Source organism: Lutra lutra, chromosome 8, assembly GCF_902655055.1.
Source record: "Lutra lutra chromosome 8, mLutLut1.2, whole genome shotgun sequence".
NCBI lineage: Eukaryota > Metazoa > Chordata > Mammalia > Carnivora > Mustelidae > Lutra > Lutra lutra.
The window spans coordinates 66,680,021-66,701,631 of NC_062285.1; the positions used below are offsets into that span (position 1 = coordinate 66,680,021).

General features: G+C 35.4%; 1 protein-coding gene across 3 annotated transcripts in view; it reads right to left on the reverse strand.

Annotated features, from left to right (window-relative positions):
- CNTN1 (contactin 1) overlaps positions 1-21,611 on the reverse strand; it is a 375,956-nt gene that overhangs the window by 168,191 nt on the left and 186,154 nt on the right. For all 3 annotated transcript variants that reach the window (XM_047742599.1, XM_047742600.1, XM_047742601.1), the window contains 2 exons: positions 10,476-10,607; positions 8,918-8,950 (listed from right to left, as the gene is read on the reverse strand). In XM_047742599.1, the coding sequence (XP_047598555.1) occupies positions 8,918-8,950; positions 10,476-10,536 (94 nt within the window). In that variant the 5' untranslated portion in view covers positions 10,537-10,607. The remainder of the gene's footprint in view (positions 1-8,917; positions 8,951-10,475; positions 10,608-21,611) is intronic.

Here is a 21,611-nt window from a genome sequence, read left to right on the forward strand (position 1 = left end):
ATAAATAAATAAAATCTTAAAAAAAAATTTTTAAATCTTGCCTCAGTACTGCTTACAATGCCTTTGGAAAAATTATTTAACTCTCTAGACCTCAATATCACCCTTTACAAAGTGAGAATAATAATAAAATCTATCCCATTAGACACTGTGAGAATTATTTTGAGGCAATGCATATAAGACAGTAGTGTACCTGGCTCACAGTCAGCATTCAGTAAATACTGAGTGTGTCAATGTTCTTTTGAATTTGCCAATCCTTTCAAAATTTGATTTATGTATCTTATGCCTATCTTAACATATGTATGTATATGTATATTTATATGTATATGTGTATCAACTCATAAAATTTCTAAAAGTAAGAGGCCATGTTTTACTCACTTTTGTTGTTCTGGTGTTATTAGTGTTGTATCAACCCATATTTGTATACATGCAGGTGATCAGTTAAATCCTTAAGTTAGTTTCTTCTCGCACGAAACATTGATTTTTCTAAAATTGTCTGAAATATTTCAAGGTGAGATGCCTCATTTTTAGTTTGGAATTTGCTGATATTGCCATTCAAGAATTTACAGACCTCAGTTCCTTCCCTATCACCACCCTATTTCAGAGAGCAAATTGCTGGATCAAAATCAAAGGAACTGGAGAAACAGATTTAGTTTCACCAACGCACTTGCACTTCCCCTAACTGTTGTTTTATGCAAGCCATTTGTTCTATGTGGAGTCAACATCTAAAAAAAGAAAGGAACAAGCACACAATGCCCTAAGGGCCCACAAGCCTAAGACCACCATAAATAAGATAAAAAATTCAAGGCGTTCACAGAAGCCCTCTGCTAACGATTTTGAACGTCCTGCTGTGAGCAGTGTCTAGTTCCATATCCTTCTCAAAGTTGTAAAAGCCAAAAATGCATACAATGTTTTCTGCTTCACTTCTAATAATTTTCCTGATGATGCCCAATATTTCCTGGCCTTTTAGGATATAACCGCATACCAGGGGAAATGAAGAATGAATCCCAAATCACTGACAACTATCGACTTTCACTTGGATGTCGGCTCTAGATTTTTCAATCTCTGAAGGAAATGACCTTGTACTTATCTACGATAAAAATCATATGCCATTTTTCTTCCCATTTGAACAACTTTATAAGCTCTTCCTTGAGTCTCTCCCAATTGCACAGCTTTTCTGATTGGAACAATTTAGTAACACCTGCTAATCTGGAGATTCTGTTGTTTCTTCCCAATTCACATGAAAATGTTTAAAAAGACAAGCAGAGAAGGGCAATTTTATCAAAATATTTAGATTCTCTTCTTGAAGACAAGATGACTTCTATTCCAACTCTAACCCTGATCAATAACGATGTTAGTGTGAAATTTTTCAATTTTAAAAAACTTAAGTAGACCAGATATTTAGAGGGTAAAAAATAAATATTATTTAGAGAAGCTTTAAGCTCATAAGTGTCTTCTTTTTTTTTTTAAAGATTTTTTTTTTAAATTTATTTGACAGACAGATCACAAGTAGGCAGAGAGTCAGGCAGAGAGAGAGAGGAGGAAGAGGCAGGCTCCCTGCCGAGCAGAGAGCCCGAATTCGGGACTCGATCCCAGGACCCTGGGATAATGACCTGAGCCGAAGGCAGAGGCTTTAACCACTGGGCCACCCAGGCGCCCTCATAAGTGTCTTCTGAGTACATTGTATTTATATAAAAAGCCTGATGATGAGTTTTTAGACACAATACATAAAGTATGATCCATTAAAGAAAAAAAAAACAAGCTGGATTTTATTAAAATCAAAAAATTATGTTCTGTGAAAGACACACTCAAGGGAATCTCAGGTGTTCAAGTTTAGGGGTTTTCCTTTGGGTTATTTTCAACTTGTATTCCACAAGCAGCAAATTGGAGAGATTTGTAACTAACAAAATCCCTGTTTTATTTAGTAATAGGGACTTATTAGTGATTGCACACTATTTCACAAAATTTGTCCTCATCTCAAAGGTGCAGGGTTGTGTTAGTTAGAACCTCTTTAACATTATTGTATTTCCAATGTAGAAATAGCCAGTCCCAGGCTGTCTAGCATCTGCTTCCACAGTACCCTCTGGCAGTGCCATTAGAGAAGTTGTAATAACCCTAAATTCACAACTTATAATTTCATTAGCTTTCTTGAAACAAATACTTTTTTTTTTTTTTTAAAGATTTTGCTTATTTATTTGACACAGAGATCACAAGTAGGCAGACAGGCAGGCAGAGAGAGAGAGAGAGAGAGGAAGGGAAGCAGGCCCCCTGCTGAGCAGAGAGCCTGATTTGGGGCTGGATCCCAGGACCCTTGGTTCATGACCTGAGCCGAAGGCAGAGACTTTACCCCACTGAGCCACCCAGGAGCCCCCGAAACAAATACTTTTATCACTCTGAAGTAGTTATGTTCATACAAATTGGCCTCATTATTTAAAGTACTGTATTGCACCTTCAAATTCAACGAAGACATAAGCAGACATCTACTTAAGGGTTGAGATTAGATCAGTAGATTTGCATATTTTAATTAAATGTATAGTCTTAAATATTTCATTTCATGGGGTGTCTTTTAATTTTAAGGCATATGCTTTTAAGACAAATGTTGGTCAGCTTTTATAAGACTGAGGGTGTTTTAAGTAGCTTCTTCAACTTAATCATATGCATTAAAAATAATTTAATTTTTTCTAGAAAAGATAACAGCAATGAAATTTGCTATTGAAAATAATGGAATGTCACATAATAATAATAATGAGACTATATCTCATTGCCAAGCAATACCTCTGGGGGCATATGTAAAGACTTTGTGGGTGAACTGCGTTGACATTTATATGCCAAACTGGGGAATATTAGTGCCCCATGCTATTTTTGTTTCTTATGACAAGAACTCTTCATAAATTATATGTATATACTTCTTCATACTCCACTTCCATCTGGCCTTTATAGGAACAGACAGTGAAACATTCGGGGGATAAAAATATGAAGCTAATTTCCACCAAAATACTGGATTTATTTTTCACATTGAGAAGACATTGCATTTAAGATACTTCCCCTGGATCATTCTCTAGGTCAAAAAGTGGAATAGGACACACTTCACATTACAGTAGTACTTTGGTTTTATTTCACAAATATGTGTTTTATGCTTTTGTAAAATGGTCTGGCCTAAATAAAACAATGTATTCCATTAGATGGTTTAGCAATTACTCTACATATTTTATTTGGGAAATGTATTTGGACCCTTGAAAGACAAATGACTCAAAAACAAGCATCTGAATTGCATGGGTATGCTCAGTGAACCTCTAAATGTTACCCTCATAACCCCCTTGGAGAGTATCTGAGCTTATCACTCTGTTCTCTCAGCTAGGGCACTCGGGTGAGGGGAAAATAAATTTCTGGGAGAATACAAGGCTCAGAAAAGGATGCATTAATGCAAGCATTACACTCTCAGCCAACAGAAAATATATCCTTCTTACTGCTTTTTTCTGCAGCTGTGGAAGTAATTAGGTGATAAATTATGGTGCTTTGGATGTATTATGGGGTTACAGGGCACACGAAACAAAAAATAGGTATTATGTTTCAGAAAAATAAGATTACTTTTTAAATACGTGCCCTTTTTCTTACTGGGTAGATTCTTCTAAAAAGGAGCACAAAATTATAGATGGCTTCTCCAGCTAATTAAAGGCAGCATTTCAAATCACTCTTTCTTTTGATCTGCTTTTAATGCAAATTCACCAGTTTTCTACCACATAATGGTAATCTTTTGGAGACGTAAGTTCATTTCTTAAATTTGATCATGAAGTTTAACAAGAAAGGATGAAATTGTATAGGATTATTTGTTGTTAAATTTACAAATGTAAACAATAGGCAAAAACTACTGCTTTTTTTCTGTGCCATTCTCAGTTCCATCAGTAACATAATCAGTTTTATTATTTAAAATTATCATGATATTATTCACCTCTCACTATGTGGAGATGGTCCACTGTAATCTTGCTATTCTATTTTATTTTTGAAAATTGAAAGTATAATTATGACTTGTACTTGAGAGATTTTTTATTCATTTTATATCTATTTTGAAACAAATTCTATTTCTCATTCTGTAATATGTCATCTCAATCTGTTATGTTATAAAAACATTATTCTACATAAGGGTGTTATAAGAAGAGTCTCAGGAAAAAAACTATTAGAAAAAAAAAACAGCCAAAAAATTTGAACGGAGTCTAATACTGGGATTTTTACAATATTTACAATGTTACAATAATTATGGGATGGTGAATGTTACAAATCTCTTGAAACACAATAAATTCTCTAAGTCAGACACTATTTAAATTGTCTCAAAGGATCATTTTTCCTCCTGTCTTCTCTGTCAACCATTCCCCACTAATAAGGGAACAAGGATGTTTAGAGCTTGGACGTTGAATACTCAGGTGTTGAGATCCTTTAGGGTCTTGGGTAATACATGATTCTGTAGTAATTTGCCGTAACTAAAATACAAAGGAATTGGTTTGAAGAACTTGTAGCAATCAAATTGTTAGAACAAAAACTGGGGTCATGTTAGCAGAAAGACTGACTACATTTACCCTTCCATGGTTTTACCTGCCCAAGAGCCTATCATCTGATGGCAGCCACTTCGTTGCCCGAAGGTCCACAGCTAGAGCCTCCAAATACTGTGTTTTCTTTAACTGTCAGGCATCTTGCCACACCTACTTCATGTATACCCCACTATGTGGCATGCTCCAGTTGAAGGGCCTACTTTTATCACTTCACCTTCTAGGCTATCTCTAGTCTCTTTTAATTGATAACAGTGACTATATCACAAAATAATGATAAGCTAGTGAATGCTATAAAATCATAATTAGAGATAGAAAAATGCTATATGAATGAAAATAATGCTAAGTAATTGAAGGGATCCTAACCGAAAAAATATGAAAATCTGGATAAAGTACTATAAGGACACAGGAAATTCTGTATCTGCTCTCTCTTCAGAATTTTAATTTTCCTTGATATTTGCTTGAAATATTAGAGTCATATGATAATCCCATTCTATCAATTAATGATTATTTCATTCTCTAATTCCCATAGAATAAGTATTATACTGCTATTTATCTCTTCCCCTTGTTTTTAATCACTAAATTACAAAGGAATTAAAGAGATTTTTTTTCATTTTAGGTTAGGCTAGGTAAAAATTGGTCCTGAGAAAGCTGTATCTTATTATTAAATTAAGAAAGATCATAATTGAGAAAAGCATCTAAAATAAATATTTGCTATCACATACTTAGTTACTAATTAAATATCTGAACATTACATGTTCACTATATGGAACTTAGTTGTATTCATTCTTTTATCTCAATAGGACACAAGTTGATTTCATACAATCCAAAAAATAAAAAAGGAAGAAATTTTTAAGAGACATGGAAAAGCGTGGAGTTAAGGTTTGATGATTTTTTTTTTTTAATAAGCCTTGGTGTACTTTATTTTTAAAATAAAAAATCCATGTATTTTTTAATGCATATATTTTATTTAAAAGCTAGTCACATAGGCTATTATGATTATTATGTAGTAATAGTTAAAATTATTATATATCCAAGATAATATATTAGATAGAACTCTTCCATTCATAAGTGGGAAAAAAAACCCAAAACCTCAATTCCCACTCAGTTACGTGATGTGGCAGATACTGTTGCTTGACTCACCAGTGCCAGTACTCCCCTTCCACCCTGATGATAAAGGTCAGATATGCTCAAGGATCAAATCCTCCTTCCCATGACTCAGAAGTACAGGTTGACAATCATTAATGCCACTACATTACTCCTTCCTATGACAAGCTTGGTGGTAAATTTGCAAGCCAACTCTGGACATTGAGGTGTTCAGAGGTCTATTAAGAGGTCTCTTGCTTTTTAAAAGAAATAGATATGAGGGGCGCCTGGGTGGCTCAGTGGGTTAAGCCGCTGCCTTCGGCTCAGGTCATGATCTCAGGGTCCTGGGATCAAGCCCCGCATCGGGCTCTCTGCTCAGCGGGGAGCCTGCTTCCTCCTCTCTCTCTACCTGCCTCTCTGCCTGCTTGTGATCTCTCTCTGTCAAATAAATAAATAAAATCTTAAAAAAAAAAAAAGAAATAGATATGAGAAAAACATACACCTCTTTTACCTATAGATGTTATGTCTACACATAATATCTGCAACTACAGCACGATTTCCAATAGGATGAGTAAAAAGCCTGAGAGTTGACGACTGGGTTCACAATAGGTACATCGCAGTGACATGGACAAGGCATTTTGGTTGAATGTTGATGTGAAAGTTTGATTGCAGTAGGTTCAAAGGAAAATAGGAGTCAGAATTTGAAGACAGAAAGCACAGTCTATTTTTTTTTTTTTTGGTAATACTAATGCAAAGAAGAATAGATAAGAAGGATATTAGCGATAAGGTGTGGGGTTTGCAGAGAAATGATTTTTTAAATGAGAGAGATTACTGGAGAATGTTTGCATGTTGACAGCAATAATCCAGTAGAGGGAGAATCTGATGATGAGAAGACACAGGGGATAATTGCTGGGGCAATGAACTTAAATAAATCAGATGGGATAGGACAAGTGTACAAGTATAGGGTTTAGTATGGTGACATCATATATGAAACAATCAGGAAGACAGAGTGTATGGGCATAGAGGTAGGAGGAGAGGAAACGTGGTAGTGTCAACTTGTGGAAATTATCAAGTTGTCTCTCATACCTTTGTGTAATAGGAAGCAAGATGGCAAGAAGCTGTTGGAGTTTTAAAGGGAGGGAAGCAACTATGACATGATCTAGGAAAATGAGAAAATGAATTCACTGGGGAAGTGGAGTATGTTTGCTGGGCAGTACCAGCTGCTCATTTGAAGTTAGCAGTTATGAATTTAACTTGATGTCAGTCAGCCTACATGAGTTTTTTTATTTTTTATTTATTTTTTTTTCCTTAGTAACAATTAGCTGGGTGGTCAAAAAGTTTTGGAATATTTAGATATTTTAAAACTCTTCTCTCATTAGAGATTCACAATACTTTTCTCTTGGTGTAATATAGTTGTTTGGAATTGTGCCCCCACAAAAAGATATGTTGAAGTCCTAATCCTTGGCAAATCAGAATGGGACCTCATTTGGAAACAGGATGTTTATAGAAGTAATCAAGTTAAGATGAGGTCATAAGTGGGCCCTAATCCAATATGACTGGCAACTTCAAAAAGAGGTAAATTCAGACACAGAGGCAGACATGGGAGGAAAACATACATATGAAGACAGAGGTAGATGTTGGAATCAGGCTGCTGCAAGCCAAGGAATGTCCGAGGCTACTCAAAGCTGGGAGAGGCAAGGAAGAAGCCTTCTTCTACCAGTTACCGAGGCAGCAAGACTTCCTAACACCTTGCTATAGACTTCTAGCTTCCACAACTATGATACAATTCAATTTCTGTTGTTATAAGCCACCCAGTTTGAGGTCCTTTATTCAGCAGTCCAAGGAAGTAATACATGTATTACACTTACTAAATGAGTAGTACAAATACTTATCACTTAAAGTTAATAAACTATTAAACTTTTATGAATTAGCCTTTCCTAAATTTATTTGACAATAAAGTCCCTTTTAACGTAAATCCTACTAATATCCTGTAGAACAAGCATTTACTGAAATGCTTGGAGAATTACTGACTTAATACAGCCCACATTTCCTTACTTCTTTACTTTTATTTGTTCCACTTTTTTTATTTGGAAGCAGCTCCATTTCTAAGTTTTTGAAATACTTCAGGACTCCCTTACCTACTACTCTCAACATTAACTATTCCTTAATTGCTCAAAGTAAATCTTTTAAAATGCTCAGTATATGTTTTCTTATAAATTTGTTGCCTACTTATCTTATTTCCTAGTATATGGTAAGCTTCTTGAAGTCAAAGAACCTATCTTTATATAGTGTACGTGCAGTGATCCATAACTCATAGGTGGAAACAGAAGTGGCTTTGGCGGAATTCATGCTAAGACTTTCCTTTCCCATAATCCTCATGGCAACCTACAAATGGAAGTTCTTCTGACCCACACTAGCATGAATACCCCCGACTTGGCACGCAAGTTGTAGCACTGGTTGCTCAGTGATTCTTTTCAATTTTGCATTCTCCTACTACCCTGCAGTGGCTTTTGTAAGTTTCTAGTCTTAGAATGTTCACTGAGTACCTGTAACATAGATGACTATTCTATGTTACTACTACTCTCATCATATTCTTTTTTTTTTCAGTTCTCGCAAGGATCTTGTAATTTTTACATATGGGGAAGTCGAGGCTCATAAAAGGTGAATAATTTGTACAAGATCACATCACTAGTGAATACCAGGTTGAATATGCAAATCCCCGCTGTTCTTACTCTAGACTCTATTTTCTCCAGTATCCCATACTGCCTCTATTTCTGGCAAGAAATGTTCAGTGGTTGAAGTAGAATCTAAATGAGCAGAATTAACTGTTATATTTAATAAATCATAAACAATAAATTCTGCAACATCTTTGGAGTCCTAATTAAACTGAATCTTAAGGTTCTGAGGTCACTAACTTTAGTTCTATCTTGTCAGCAAAGCAAGAGACATTCAAAAGTAAGTTAGGTGTTTACAATACTTAAAATATTGCTTCAAAATTTAATAGCATAGAATTGTTACAAAGCATGCAAGGAAAAAAATGCAGGCCACATGGAATATTTTCTATTGGCTACAATCCTTTAATAGCATATTTGTTTGTGGTATATCCACTCAGTTCATTCGGGCAGTCAAACTAGTTGTCTTATGACCCCAGATAAACCAACTCACAAAATCCCCAAGTGATCTAACATTAACCATTTGCCTTTAAGTTTAGAGAGTTAATAGCTTAAAAGAAAGGTGAAATACGCTTCAATTGAGAAAAGCTAGTTTTAAACCTTACCCTTTCATCAACTTACCTCCATGACCATATCTTCTGTACCACGTAAACTCTAAAAATAAGAGATAAAGCAATTTTAATCCCAAAGCAGCTTTCAAGTTGTGGTTTCAAACATTAATCAAATAACTGAGATACTAGTTAATGAAATTACATTAGTGGACCTTTACCATTACAGTTGATGTATCATCAGATGTTTGCAAGTACTTATTTCATGTCTTTGCATCTTATAGTTGCATCAAAATTTGTGGTCAATATATAAATATGCATGTAACTGTGTGGATAATTCCTGTGGCTATAGCAATGTCATTAAAATTCTCAAGCATTGATGAAAATTATTATATTTTATGAATTCTGAAGTCATAATAATAAAAAATACTCCCCAAAATAAAATAGCATTTTTATTGCCTTAATAATAAACAAGAAATGCAGTAGGATGCCTAGCAGGTTCATCACTGAAACAATCAATGAGGACTGATAAATGAAGGATGAGATCCATCTATGTCTTGAACTTAATTAACAGCTCAACAAGTATTTACTGAGTTAAGGTAATTGAGATGAAAGTATTAGAAAAATTGATTGTTAGAAAACATGCTGCTTCCAGATAAAAATATAATGCATCTCTCCCTATAAGAAATATTTCTGAATCCTTACTTGTCTTTGAAAGATAGAATTATAGTATTTGTCCTAAAACTAGAGAACTTTCAAAACTGCTTTGTTATCTTCAATGTCCTTAACACACTGTAGATTATCTTAAAATTGTTTTTCACAAGACTGACCAACCAGTAATGAAAATTAAATTATATTAACTTATAAATAAATTAAAAACAAAGGTAACAAATGTTTAAAACTCATTACTTTCTAATTATTTTACTACATTCTACTTTTATTTATGCTTTTGAGGTTACTTCATTTTACTGTACGTATATGGTGAAAATACTATATAATGGTGAACTGTTGTATATCTTTTCCAATAGCACATTAAATTATGTTAATTTGTCAAGGTTGGTCATAGTGGGAATATTTACTCCCCAGCAACTGAAGAATGCTACATAGTAGGGTTATTTTTCTCTCCCAGAGGTCCACATTTTAAACATTTACCAGCTTACCACTACATAAGACTGATTAAATCTTGTGAAATTTTACTTGAAAATAAAAAGAAAAACAGGGTTGACTTTAATATATATTTACACATCTGACACAGATGTCAAAAACATTAATTTTAACTTAATGTACCAGATTTAATAAAGTGAATACACACATATTGATTACATTGACATAATTTACAGAGACTACGCAAAGGATATTTCCTTTTTTTTTTTACATCTTAATTTCATGTTTTCAGTGTTCCAAGATTCATTGTTAATGCACCACACCCAGTGCTCCATGCAATAGTGCCCTCCTTAATACCCACCACCAGGTTCCCCCACCCCCCCACCCCCTTCTCCTCCAAAGCCCTCAGTTTGTTTCTCAGAGTCCACAGTCTCTTATGCTTTGTCTCCCCCTCTGATTTACCCCAATTCACTTTTCCTTTCCTTCTCCTAATGTCCTCCATGTTATTCTCAAAGGATATTTCTTACCTGATAAACAGACTGTAAAAGATAGTATCACAAGGTGACTGACCAGCAACCACATTTTCATCTTGTATGTATAAAGGTTTGTTTTTATTTTCCAAAAAAGCTTTAGCTTAAGGGTAGCTGGATAATAAACACCTGCATCAAAAACAAAAGAAAAAGCGGGTGGGGGGGAGAAAGGAAAAGGATAGGATAGAAAGAAAAAAAAAAAGGAAAGGTAAATGCTCATCATTTGGGGTCAACAATATTATGGATTTCATTTTATTTTATGTTTCTTATTTATAGAATAAGTTTTAGTTTACTTAAATATATTTGTAAGTACACGTTTTATGAAGCAAGTAGACTTGGTATCAGAGGGTTATCACCTGACTCCAGGGTTGACACTGTAGGAACATAAGCAAGTCACTCAATTGGTGTCTTCTACTTTTAAACTCTAACAATTGAGCCTAACAGTACTTTTTGTACAAATGGCATAGTTGTAAACATTTCCAAATCAATCAATTTAATTTGAAGATCAAATTTAACTGAAGGACTGGTAGGAAGAATCAATTAAAGATATTATGGTTGTTTTTCTTTCAAATATTATTACAATTAGTAATAAATTACGAATGTACTAAATAATGAACATCATGGTTTTTTGTAGTGGTTCTTCATTTTGTCAAAGTTTTCACAAATGGCATATATAGAAATACCCTGGGTACTTGTCATGAAATGTTTCCCCATTAACGGCAACACTTATACTATCCCAACCATTTTAAAGTGTACAGTTCACTGGTATTGTGTAAATTCATATTGTTGAGCCACCATTACCACCACCCATCACCATAGGTTTTTATATCTTTCGAAACTGAACCTCTGTACCTATTATACAATAACTCATCAGATTTCCTCCTCTAAGCCCAATATCTCCTCCTCCAAGCCCCTGGCAACCGACAGTCCTCTCTATTTTACCTCCTCTTTTTCCCACATCCCAGCATCTGATAACCTCCATTCTACTCTCTGTTATTATGCTTTCAAATTTTCTCATCCATTCTTCAGCTTGCAACTTATGGCAAGTTATTCAATCTCTGACCCTAGTTTCCTTCATGTGTAAAATACGGAAAGAACGACTATTTCATAGGACTATTCTAAGAGTTGTATGACATTGTGCATGTGAAATATTTACTATGAAACTATTTAATAAATATTAATTTTTTATTCTGCAAGGCCATAGGCCCATAAGGTCAGGGGACATGTCTCTTGTTCATTGTTGCATTTATAATGCCTGGCACATAGAAGTTCTCGATATACATTTACTGAACTGAATCAATGAAGGAATGAATGGACCACCCAATAACTATTCCAAAGCATTTGCCATAAACAAACCGAAATTTAACTTTAATTCCTTAAAATAAGGGTAGGATGGTGAAAATAAATAACAAGGAATGCCATTCATTGGAGCTTTGTTCTTTGTTAGGGATTATTGTTACTTATAAACATAGTCTAGAATATAGTCGTCTAACTAGCAATATTTTAAAGCATTTTTTAATATGTACTTCACTGTGTGTCGGAAGTCTGTCTTCTAATCTGAATATTCACGCTTGAGTCAGAAGGAAAAGTTTTCATTATTTTGAGCTTGTCTGTGTCATACCATGCTTTCTTTTCCTTCACTCCAAAATATTGCCTATTTCAATAGAACACTGAGTCATCAGCCTGACAGCATGTAATTTATTTCATTTAATAGGTTTCTTGCGTCCAAATATAAAAGCATCTTTCAGATCTTGTCCACACATTTGTTTTCTGTTAGAGACTTGTTCTATTATGTCACCAGTATCTTATCATTTGTGACTCCCTGATCACATCCCCTAAGCAGTGCTGCAGAGGAGAGAAGCAGAGAGTCTGGAACCCACTCCTGCTAATGCAGAAGAAACTGCTCTTCTTCCTTCACTCTGGAGGACATACCATTCCATTATTCACAGCTCACTCTCCAGCCCCACAGGCCTGAAAGTGCTGCAGCAAATGAAAAAAACAACTCTGACAAAGACGTGCCACTTACAGCAGCAGACCTTTTTCTTCTCAGTGGCTGAAAATACATAATGCTTAAAAGCAGGAACCAAGGATGCATTCCTGTCCCTGAGGCTGCACTGTGCTGGCCAGCTCCCCAAACTTGCTGGCCTTCAGAGCCCCATGCCTTCTCTACTCAGCAGCAGCATCCCCCAAACCATCACAGATCTCTAGGTGTCTAGTGACTGCTGTAACCCTGACATGTATTGACACTTCCCTAATTTCCAAGGAAATTCAATTTCTTTTCTCCCCCATCCTTTATTAAATGTCTTAGTCACACATTAAAACAACATGTTACCATAAGACAACATAGTGTGGCACACTATGTGGCACCTTCCTTGCTTTTCCTTCTTTCTTCCCACACTTGTCTTGTTCCCTACTTCTCCCTTTCTAATTTAGACAATGCTAGTGTTCTCCTTTGAGTAATTTGGTCTATATCCAGATATTCAGTTTTCTGTTGTACAGACACTATCTAGCTCTTATGTTTAGTTCTGGCATAGGCTAATCCACATGTTATTTTAAAAAGCTTCAACAATACATTGGCAAGCATTTAGCCAACAACAATTATGTGCAAATTATTCAGTACTGTTATATAATTAAAGGATTATATAATTAAGGCCAATGCAACTAATATTTCATTCAACTGATGATTATACAATCATTTACTTTGACAGAGAACAAGATTTTACAAATACTGATAAAATATTAACATATATAATCAAATGGTCACATCTCTATTTTAGAAAGAAAAAGAGACATCCTGATCTACCCTCAACACAGTTTATGAAAAGCTATGTCAGGGCGCCTGGGTGGCTCAGTGGGTTAAAGCCTCTGCCTTCGGCTCAAGTCATGATCCCAGGGTCATGGGATGGAGCCCCCAACCCCCAATAGGGCTCTCTGCTCAGCAGGGAGCCTGCTTCCTCCCCTCTCTCTGCCTGCCTCTCTGCCTGCTTGTGATCACTGTCTGTCAAATAAATAAACAAAACAAACAAACAAACAGAAACAAAAAAAAAGCCATGTCAAAAAGAATATTTACTTATGGCGTTCATTTTATTTCTGAGAAACATTTGCTATAAAGTATTATTTTCAGAAAACAGTTAAATGAAGCTTATTGGAATTGAATGCGGATTAATCTAAGTGAAAAGACACCAATATCTCCTACTCTATGTTATAAGAGCAGGGGACATTTTATCCTCAGACTCATTTTCTGAAATTCTGCTTCTGCTATACAAGTCACTTAATCTCCCTGAGGAGTCACCCAGTCTGTATAATGGAAACCCAAGTTCCTTCTTCACAGGATTGTGAATACTAACACATATATGGCTATGGATACATGTGTGCATGTACGTGTGTATGTAAGTAAAAACCCTACAACATATGTACAGAACAAAAGTAAATATTAAAGTGGAATAAATTAAATTTTCCAGAAATAAAATTAGCTTTTGAATCTAAAAGACTAAAGACACCACTCCTTTAGAAAGAGGATATTATATATTTAAAAGTTAAGTCCAGGGGCGCCTGGGTGGCTCAGTGGGTTAAGCCGCTGCCTTCGGCTCAGGTCATGATCTCAGGGTCCTGGGATCGAGTCCCGCATCGGGCTCTCTGCTCAGCGGAGAACCTGCTTCCTCCTCTCTCTCTCTCTCTCTGCCTGCCTCTCTGCCTACTTGTGATCTCTCTCTGTGAAATAAATAAATAAAATCTTTAAAAAAAATAAAAAAAAGTTAAGTCCATTAAACATCTTCATGTCGATATTCTATATCTCCAATTAATTTTCAGATGAAATCTAACTTAAACATAGGTGACACATCTCCCTCTCACTGAATAACTGCATACATTAGACGTTCATCTCCAGCCTCATACTGACTTCTTTAAACTCTGTCATCAAGTTATTATTATCTTCAACAGTTTTCCTGCAAAGTCAGGAACAATATTTTAGCAGCTTCCTGCTATGATCAAATATACTTAGCAAAACTTTCTGAAGAACTTGCTGTTCAAAGCCAAAGAGTAAGAACACACACTCAAGGAAAATGCCCCATTTTCTGGAAATGAAAAGGAAAGAGTATCCTTTCTCAGAACAGTCATCCATCGTTCCACTAGCGGGTAGAGCACAATAGTCTTTAGACTGCAACCATCTTAGTCCCTGAAACAGCCCACCACTCGATTTTGTGTGAAGTATATGGAAAAGGAGGAGCGATACAATAGATTTCAAAACATTTCAATAAATGTAACATCACCAGATTGTGAAACATGACTGAGAGGCTACTGAGAAAAAAAAAAAATTTAAGTGCTTTGAAGATACAGATATTAATTGAGTGCTGACAGCACAACATGCATTGTATAGAACAATTGACTACTCACATTTTTAGATAATTAGATTTATAATTAAGCTAATTACCCATTTATTTTTAAAATCATGTAATATATGCAGAGCGACTTAAAAATAGTAGAACCCCTGCTTGTGATATTTATAGCACATTATTTTTCACAGGCTAGTTTAAGCCAATGATGTCATACAAGACTATAATTGACGATGTCACGGTTATTCATAGAGGTAGTTTCAGGAAATCATCACTTTTAGGTAGTAAATAGAAAGTCCTACATATATTTTGTCCCACATTTTAGGAGTGTATGTATATAAGGTTGGTATCTCTTGAAATCTGAGAAAATGCAGAGAGGCCCTGCTGATTCCAAACTACCCCCCACCCCTATCATCCCATGAAAATGACTTGGTGCCAATTCTATCCAATTATTTTGCTTGAAATTAGAAGATTGAGATACTAATGGAAAATGGAGATAGTAATCATGAGCAAATCAGGCAATATGATTTTCTAAGTATTTGCAATTCCAAGAATTACTGATTCAGTCAATGAACAAGGGAGGAGCTGTTTTATCAAGCAAGATTTAAAACTCAAACATATATTTATGAGATTCCACTCAACTTCTTTCCTATCAGTGTATTAATAAGAATCCATTTATTAATCAAGGGCAAATACATATTTTATTATACTTTGAATATAGTGCTACTTTTGGCAAAGAATTACCATTCACAAAAACATGAATATCAAATAAAAGGTAAAATATGACAAATGAGTTTTGGTACAAGTTTGGAAAGATACTGGGAAACAGAACTGATAATTGCTGTGTTGTCGATGATTTGCCTAACGGATCAGTGAAAGCAACTGAATGTATCCAAATAATGAGTAGGGGTGTTGAAGATAACAAGGAAACCTCAGCTAATGGGCTAGTGCTTCCCTAAATACAGGCTAGGGCATACCTACTTTAACAGCACTTGGATGTACTTGTTAAGAAAATACAAGTCTGAGAAACTCCCAAGAAAGTTAGAGTCTCTGGGGAAATAACCCAAGTATTTACATTTTAATCAAGCGTCCCAGGTGATGTATAGGCATACAAAGTTCAAAAACTATTATAGTAAGTATATTAAGTGAAGGTCAAAATATTTCCAACACTTCAAGAGAACAATAAAAAAAAAAAGAGAGAGAGAGAACAATCAAATGTGTGCCGAATTCATTGGGCCACATCTTTAACCAGTACACTCTAAAAATCAGAAGGTATGCAACATTCAGCAACTCACCTCTTGAAATTATGTCTGCATGGTACTTTGTTGTGCCATTTGCTCTGGGTGAGAATTGAATATCCTGTATTTCTACACCTGATTTACTTTATCATGCCATAATGAGAGAGGCATTTTGATATATCACTTTGACTAATACCTGGAAGGTTTCCTACTGTTAAATGAGACCTGTTGGACTACAATGACATGACTGAATGTGCTGTTAACTTCTCTTGTTGCCTAACGGCACTTCAAACTGATCTGAGATAGCTGTACTACTACTAAGAAATGTGTTCCATGATACCTTCCCTGTGATTCATATCTAACAATCCAGAACAGAATTTAATAAGTCTTTGACAGCAGGAAAAAAAAAAAATTCCCATGCCAGCAAGACAGAACTTTCAAACTTCCTTGCTTTTTGCTCTTAGACATTCACAAAAGAGCAAAACCTGGGAAGAAACCATACCAAATTGAAACACTCACTCAACTTACACTGGGAATTTTAAAGACCTCCTGGGCTGTAATCTCTCCTTTGTACGACTTTATTCCTTTATAGAGATGGTCATGTCTAACAAAAAGGATTCACTGCTACTGCCACTCAGCTTTCTGAAGCTCCACGTGAAGCCATTCTCCCTAATGCAGCTGCAAAGATTCAGGATGTCAGCAGCTGCTTCTTGCTACATGGTATCTGTATATCTTGCATGTAAAAGAGCAGGTATTTATTCTACCCCACCAGTCTAAAGGCATATAAAACTTCCGACTGTCTTCTGACAAGAGTCCCACCCATGATTGAAGAACAAGGCTAATGATCTTATATCTCCTATTAGCCGCTGTTCAGTTTAAGAGAGATACCACACAGAAGGAAAGAGTAGGATATAACCTTTGACATTACATTTTTTTAAATAGGAGAGAAGAGTCACTAGCTATAGGTATTGTGTCAGTACTTAAATTGATGAGTGACTCCTACCAAAATAATTTAGGCCCCTATAGCTAGAAACAACATAAGATAGTTATTTTTTAAATGCACTTCATTTCTAGTAAAATTCTAGTAAAGCAATTCTAGTAAAACAATTCAACAAGTATTCATTTCTGAAACACATGTAAGAGGGTATGCGAGAATATTTGTGCTATTTAATCAGACATCAGTTTTTATTGCATGCTATTCAAAGACCAAGAAATGTGTTTCATTTTCTTTGAAGATTGTAAAATAATGTAATCAGAAAGATAGTTGGATGGTAATTTTTAATTATTCATTCACCCCATACATATTTATGAAGCACCTACCAAGTTGCGACATTTTGTAGCAGCCGCAAACATAATAATAGTAAATCAAAGACATACATACAATGAGAGACTTTCTATATTTAAATGTCTCAACAGCAGTTTGGCTCATTCCACTTTCTATACCATATTTGCCTAATGCAAAGCCTTACACATTGAAGGCACTCATTTAATGTCTGTTGAATACATTTATGGAGTAATTACTAAAAGCAAAGCATTGGTTGATATTTGATAGGCAGATCTATGCAAGGAGAAGAAAGTGGCAATAGTAAAAGCATGAAGGAGGAAAGTAAAGGTTAAATTCAGACAACTCTGCAGAGTTTAATATGGCCAGAGCATGAACTCATGGAAGACAGCATTAGAAAAAATAAGTGGGAAGAAGAGTGTAATCAAATTATGGAACCTTAAATGCCAAGTGCTGAACTTTTGGTTCCTTCCACAACAGTGAGGGAGTTTTCCTTGCTGAATTGTTCTGCAAGAAAATATCATCATTCTCTTTAGTCCCAAGTGCTTTGGTTGATGAGCACTCTGTTCTTGTCTACTTTCCATGGTTCTATTGACAGAAGAGTTACTGGGGAAGCTCCCTGACTCCTACATTTTGATGCCTTTATGTGGAGGTTTCAGATTTACAACAGCAACACGGTCTTGAGCTGTACAAAGAGCCTTATCCCTTTTTACTCAAATTTATATTAAATATTAATTAAGTTTCCAATAAGAGTGGATACATCATTCTATTTATATGTAATATAAATTACATATAAAAATAAATATAAAAAGTATCTATTGAGCACCTACTATATGAAAGAGCCCGGAAGAACCCCAGCTGGCAATAGAAGTGGAGGCAAATTCTCAAACTTCAGAAACTTAAAGACTAGTTAGGCACAAGGATCAGAGCACTCTCACTGAATCTATCCCCGATTCCTGTTACCTGCGCCATAAGTTTATTTTTTTAATGAACGTGTATACATATATCTGAAGCTAAGTGAATAATACAAAATTTAATTTGATCTTCAAAAAAGTTAACTCTCTTATACTCTCTGCCTTAAAATTTGTCAATGATACACCATCATTTCATAATTCATTCAACAAATATCTATTGAGTATTTATTTTATATGTTATACTATATATTATACTAGGTTATAGAAATTATAATTATAATATTGTATATTTTATACTTTATAATATCATATATTCTATAATTATCACTGGAAATATCATCGAAATTAAAAATTAATTAAATAGTTCTTAGTTTAATGGTTAACAGAAAAACACACTCTATCATCTCTCAACTGGCAAGCCAGGCTCTGTTCTAGAAGCTTAAGTATTAAGTAATATTCATATGAACCAAATCATGTAGTTATTATTATTAACCTCAGTTTATGGAGGAGAAAACGCATCTCTTCTATATTTCAAGACATAGATCAGGATTTATCTTTATAGGAAAGTCTATCCTGTGGTAAACTCGTATGAGGTTTTCCCCATTTTCTAAAATCATTAAGTGAGGGGTCCCTGGGTGACTCAATCAGTTACATGTCTGCCTTTGACTCAGGTGGTGATCCCAGAGTCCTGGGATCGAGTACTGCATCAGGCCCCCTACTAGGTGGGGAGCCTGGTTCTCCCTCTGCCTGCTCTGTCTGTTTGTGTTCCTTCTCTTGAGCTCTCTCTGTCAAATAAGTAAACAAAATCATTAAAAATAAATAAATAAAATCATGGAGTGATTTGTTTGACTCACTCGTGGATTCCTTATTATAAGGTTCTTGCTTATCTTTCAAATGCAAAGCCAATTTCAACTGAATATAGGGACACTTTATTAGAAAACATATTTGAAGACAATTTCAGGGGTTGAGAAAAAAATTATTTTGGAGACGTGGTTTCTTTGCCAAAATTTGGTATTTTGACAGGTCTTGATGGCTTATGAGGGTAAGTATAGCAGAACATGATTATAAAACTATCCTGGAAAGTCTGGTCTGGGCATATGGTAAGAGCATTTTAAGGTATTTATATTATCAAAAGGCAATGAGATTAAAATACAAGAGTGTAGATGCAGTCAGAATTCTTTCATATGACTATTTCATTTGGCAAGTTATATCAGCAATTGGCAAATGGGAATACTAATACGTACTTATAAGAATTACATGAAAAATGTACACAAGACACCTGTATTATTATTTTTTTAGGATTTTATTTATTTGACAGACAGACATCACAGGTAGGCAGAGAGGCAGGCAGAGAGAGGAAGGGAAGCAGGCTTCCTGCTTTGCAGAGAGCCCGATGAGGGGCTCAATCCCAGGACCCCGGGACCATAACCTGAGCCGACGGCAGAAGCTTTAACCCACTGAACCACCTAGGTGCCCTGTATTAGTTCTTCTTCACCCCTATCTAGATTAGAAGTTATTGAGGAAAAAGAACATGACATACATATTTTCATATTTCTATTGGGGTTTAAATATTTTGCACCCTATGTGATCAATAAATACATGTGTGTGCATGTGAGTGGGGGTATGTGTACCTAATCCCACTGAAGATATGTCATAGAAGAAAGATGATAATTAAAAGAAAAAGTACCACACCTGTGAAAGGCTATGTAACTGCCTTCATTTAGAAGCCTTTAAGCACAAGATTCACTATTAGACAGTTAACACTTCAGACAGTCCTAATGCAAAGAGGCAACTTCTCAGTGTTACATCTTTATCAGCCAGCTGGTTTTTTGACTAGGACTAAGCTGCGAAAAGAGGACAAACTTTTGAGATATGGCTACTGTATGGAAGAGTTCAATTTATTCTTTCATTAAACAAGTATTTTAGCAAATTTTCTTTTTTTTAAGATTTTATTTATTTATTTGAGAGAGAGAGCATGAGTTGGGGGAAAGGGAGAGGAAGAGGGAGAAGCGGACTTACTGCTGATAGTGAGCCCGACGTGAGGCTCAATCCCAGCTCCTGGGATCGTGACCTGAGCCGAAGGCAAACACTTAACTGACCGAGCCACCCAGACACCCTTAGCAAATTTTCATGCAAAGCTGAAAAGGTAGAATATTCAACATTGTCAAGATACCAGTTCTTCCCAACTTGATCGATAGATTCAATACAATCCCAATCAAATTCCCAGCAAGTTATCTTATGTTATTTTGTTGTTGACAAACCAATTTTAAAGTTTAGATGGAGAGGGAACAGAACCAGAATCAACAACACAATATTAAAGAGGAATAACAAAGGCAGAGGACTGACACTACCTGACTTCAAGACTTACTATAATGCTATAGTAAACAAGATAGAGTGATACTGGCAAAAGAAAAATAGATCAATGGAACAGAACAGAGAGCTCAGAAATAGATCCACTTAAATATAGTCAACTGATCTTTGACAAAGGAGCAAAGGCAGTACAATGGAACAAAGATCATCTTTTCAACAAATGTTCCTGGAACAAAATAGGACTTTAGACATGGACTTTACACTCTTCAGAAAATAGATCACAAATCTAAATGTAAAATGTAAAACAACAAAACTAGAAAGTAATATAGGAAAAACCTAGGTGACATTGTGTACATACAACATCAAAGGCATAAAGGCACATTCCATGGAGAAAATAATTGATAAACTGGACTTCATTAAAATTAAAAGCTCCTGCTCTGCAAAAGACAAGTATCAAGAGAACTAAAAGGCAAGTCACAGAATGGGAGAAAATATCTGCAAAAGATATATTTGATAAAGAATTAGTATCTAAAATATACAAAGAATTCTTAAAACTCAACAAGAAAACAACCCAATTAAAAAACGGCCAAAGGGGGCGCCTGGGTGGCTCAGTGGGTTAAGCCGCTGCCTTCGGCTCAGGTCATGATACCAGGGTCCTGGGATCGAGCCCCGCATCGGGCTCTCTGCTCAGCAGGGAGCCTGCTTCCTCCTCTCTCTCTACCTGCCTCTCTGCCTGCTTGTGATCTCTCTGTCAAATAAATAAATAAAATCTTTAAAAAAAAAAAAAACGGCAAAAGATCTGAATAGACACATCGTCAATGAAGATATACAGATGGCAAATAAGCATATGAAAAGATGTTCAACATCACATGTCACTAGGGAATTGCAAACCAAAACAAAAAATATCACTACACATCTATTAGAATGGCTCAAATCCAGAACATTGGCAACACCAAATGCTGGCGAGGAGCCTGGAACAACTGGAAATCTTCAGTCCTCGTGGGAATGCAAAAATGGTAGAGCTACTTCCAAAGACAGGTTGATAATTTCTTACAAAA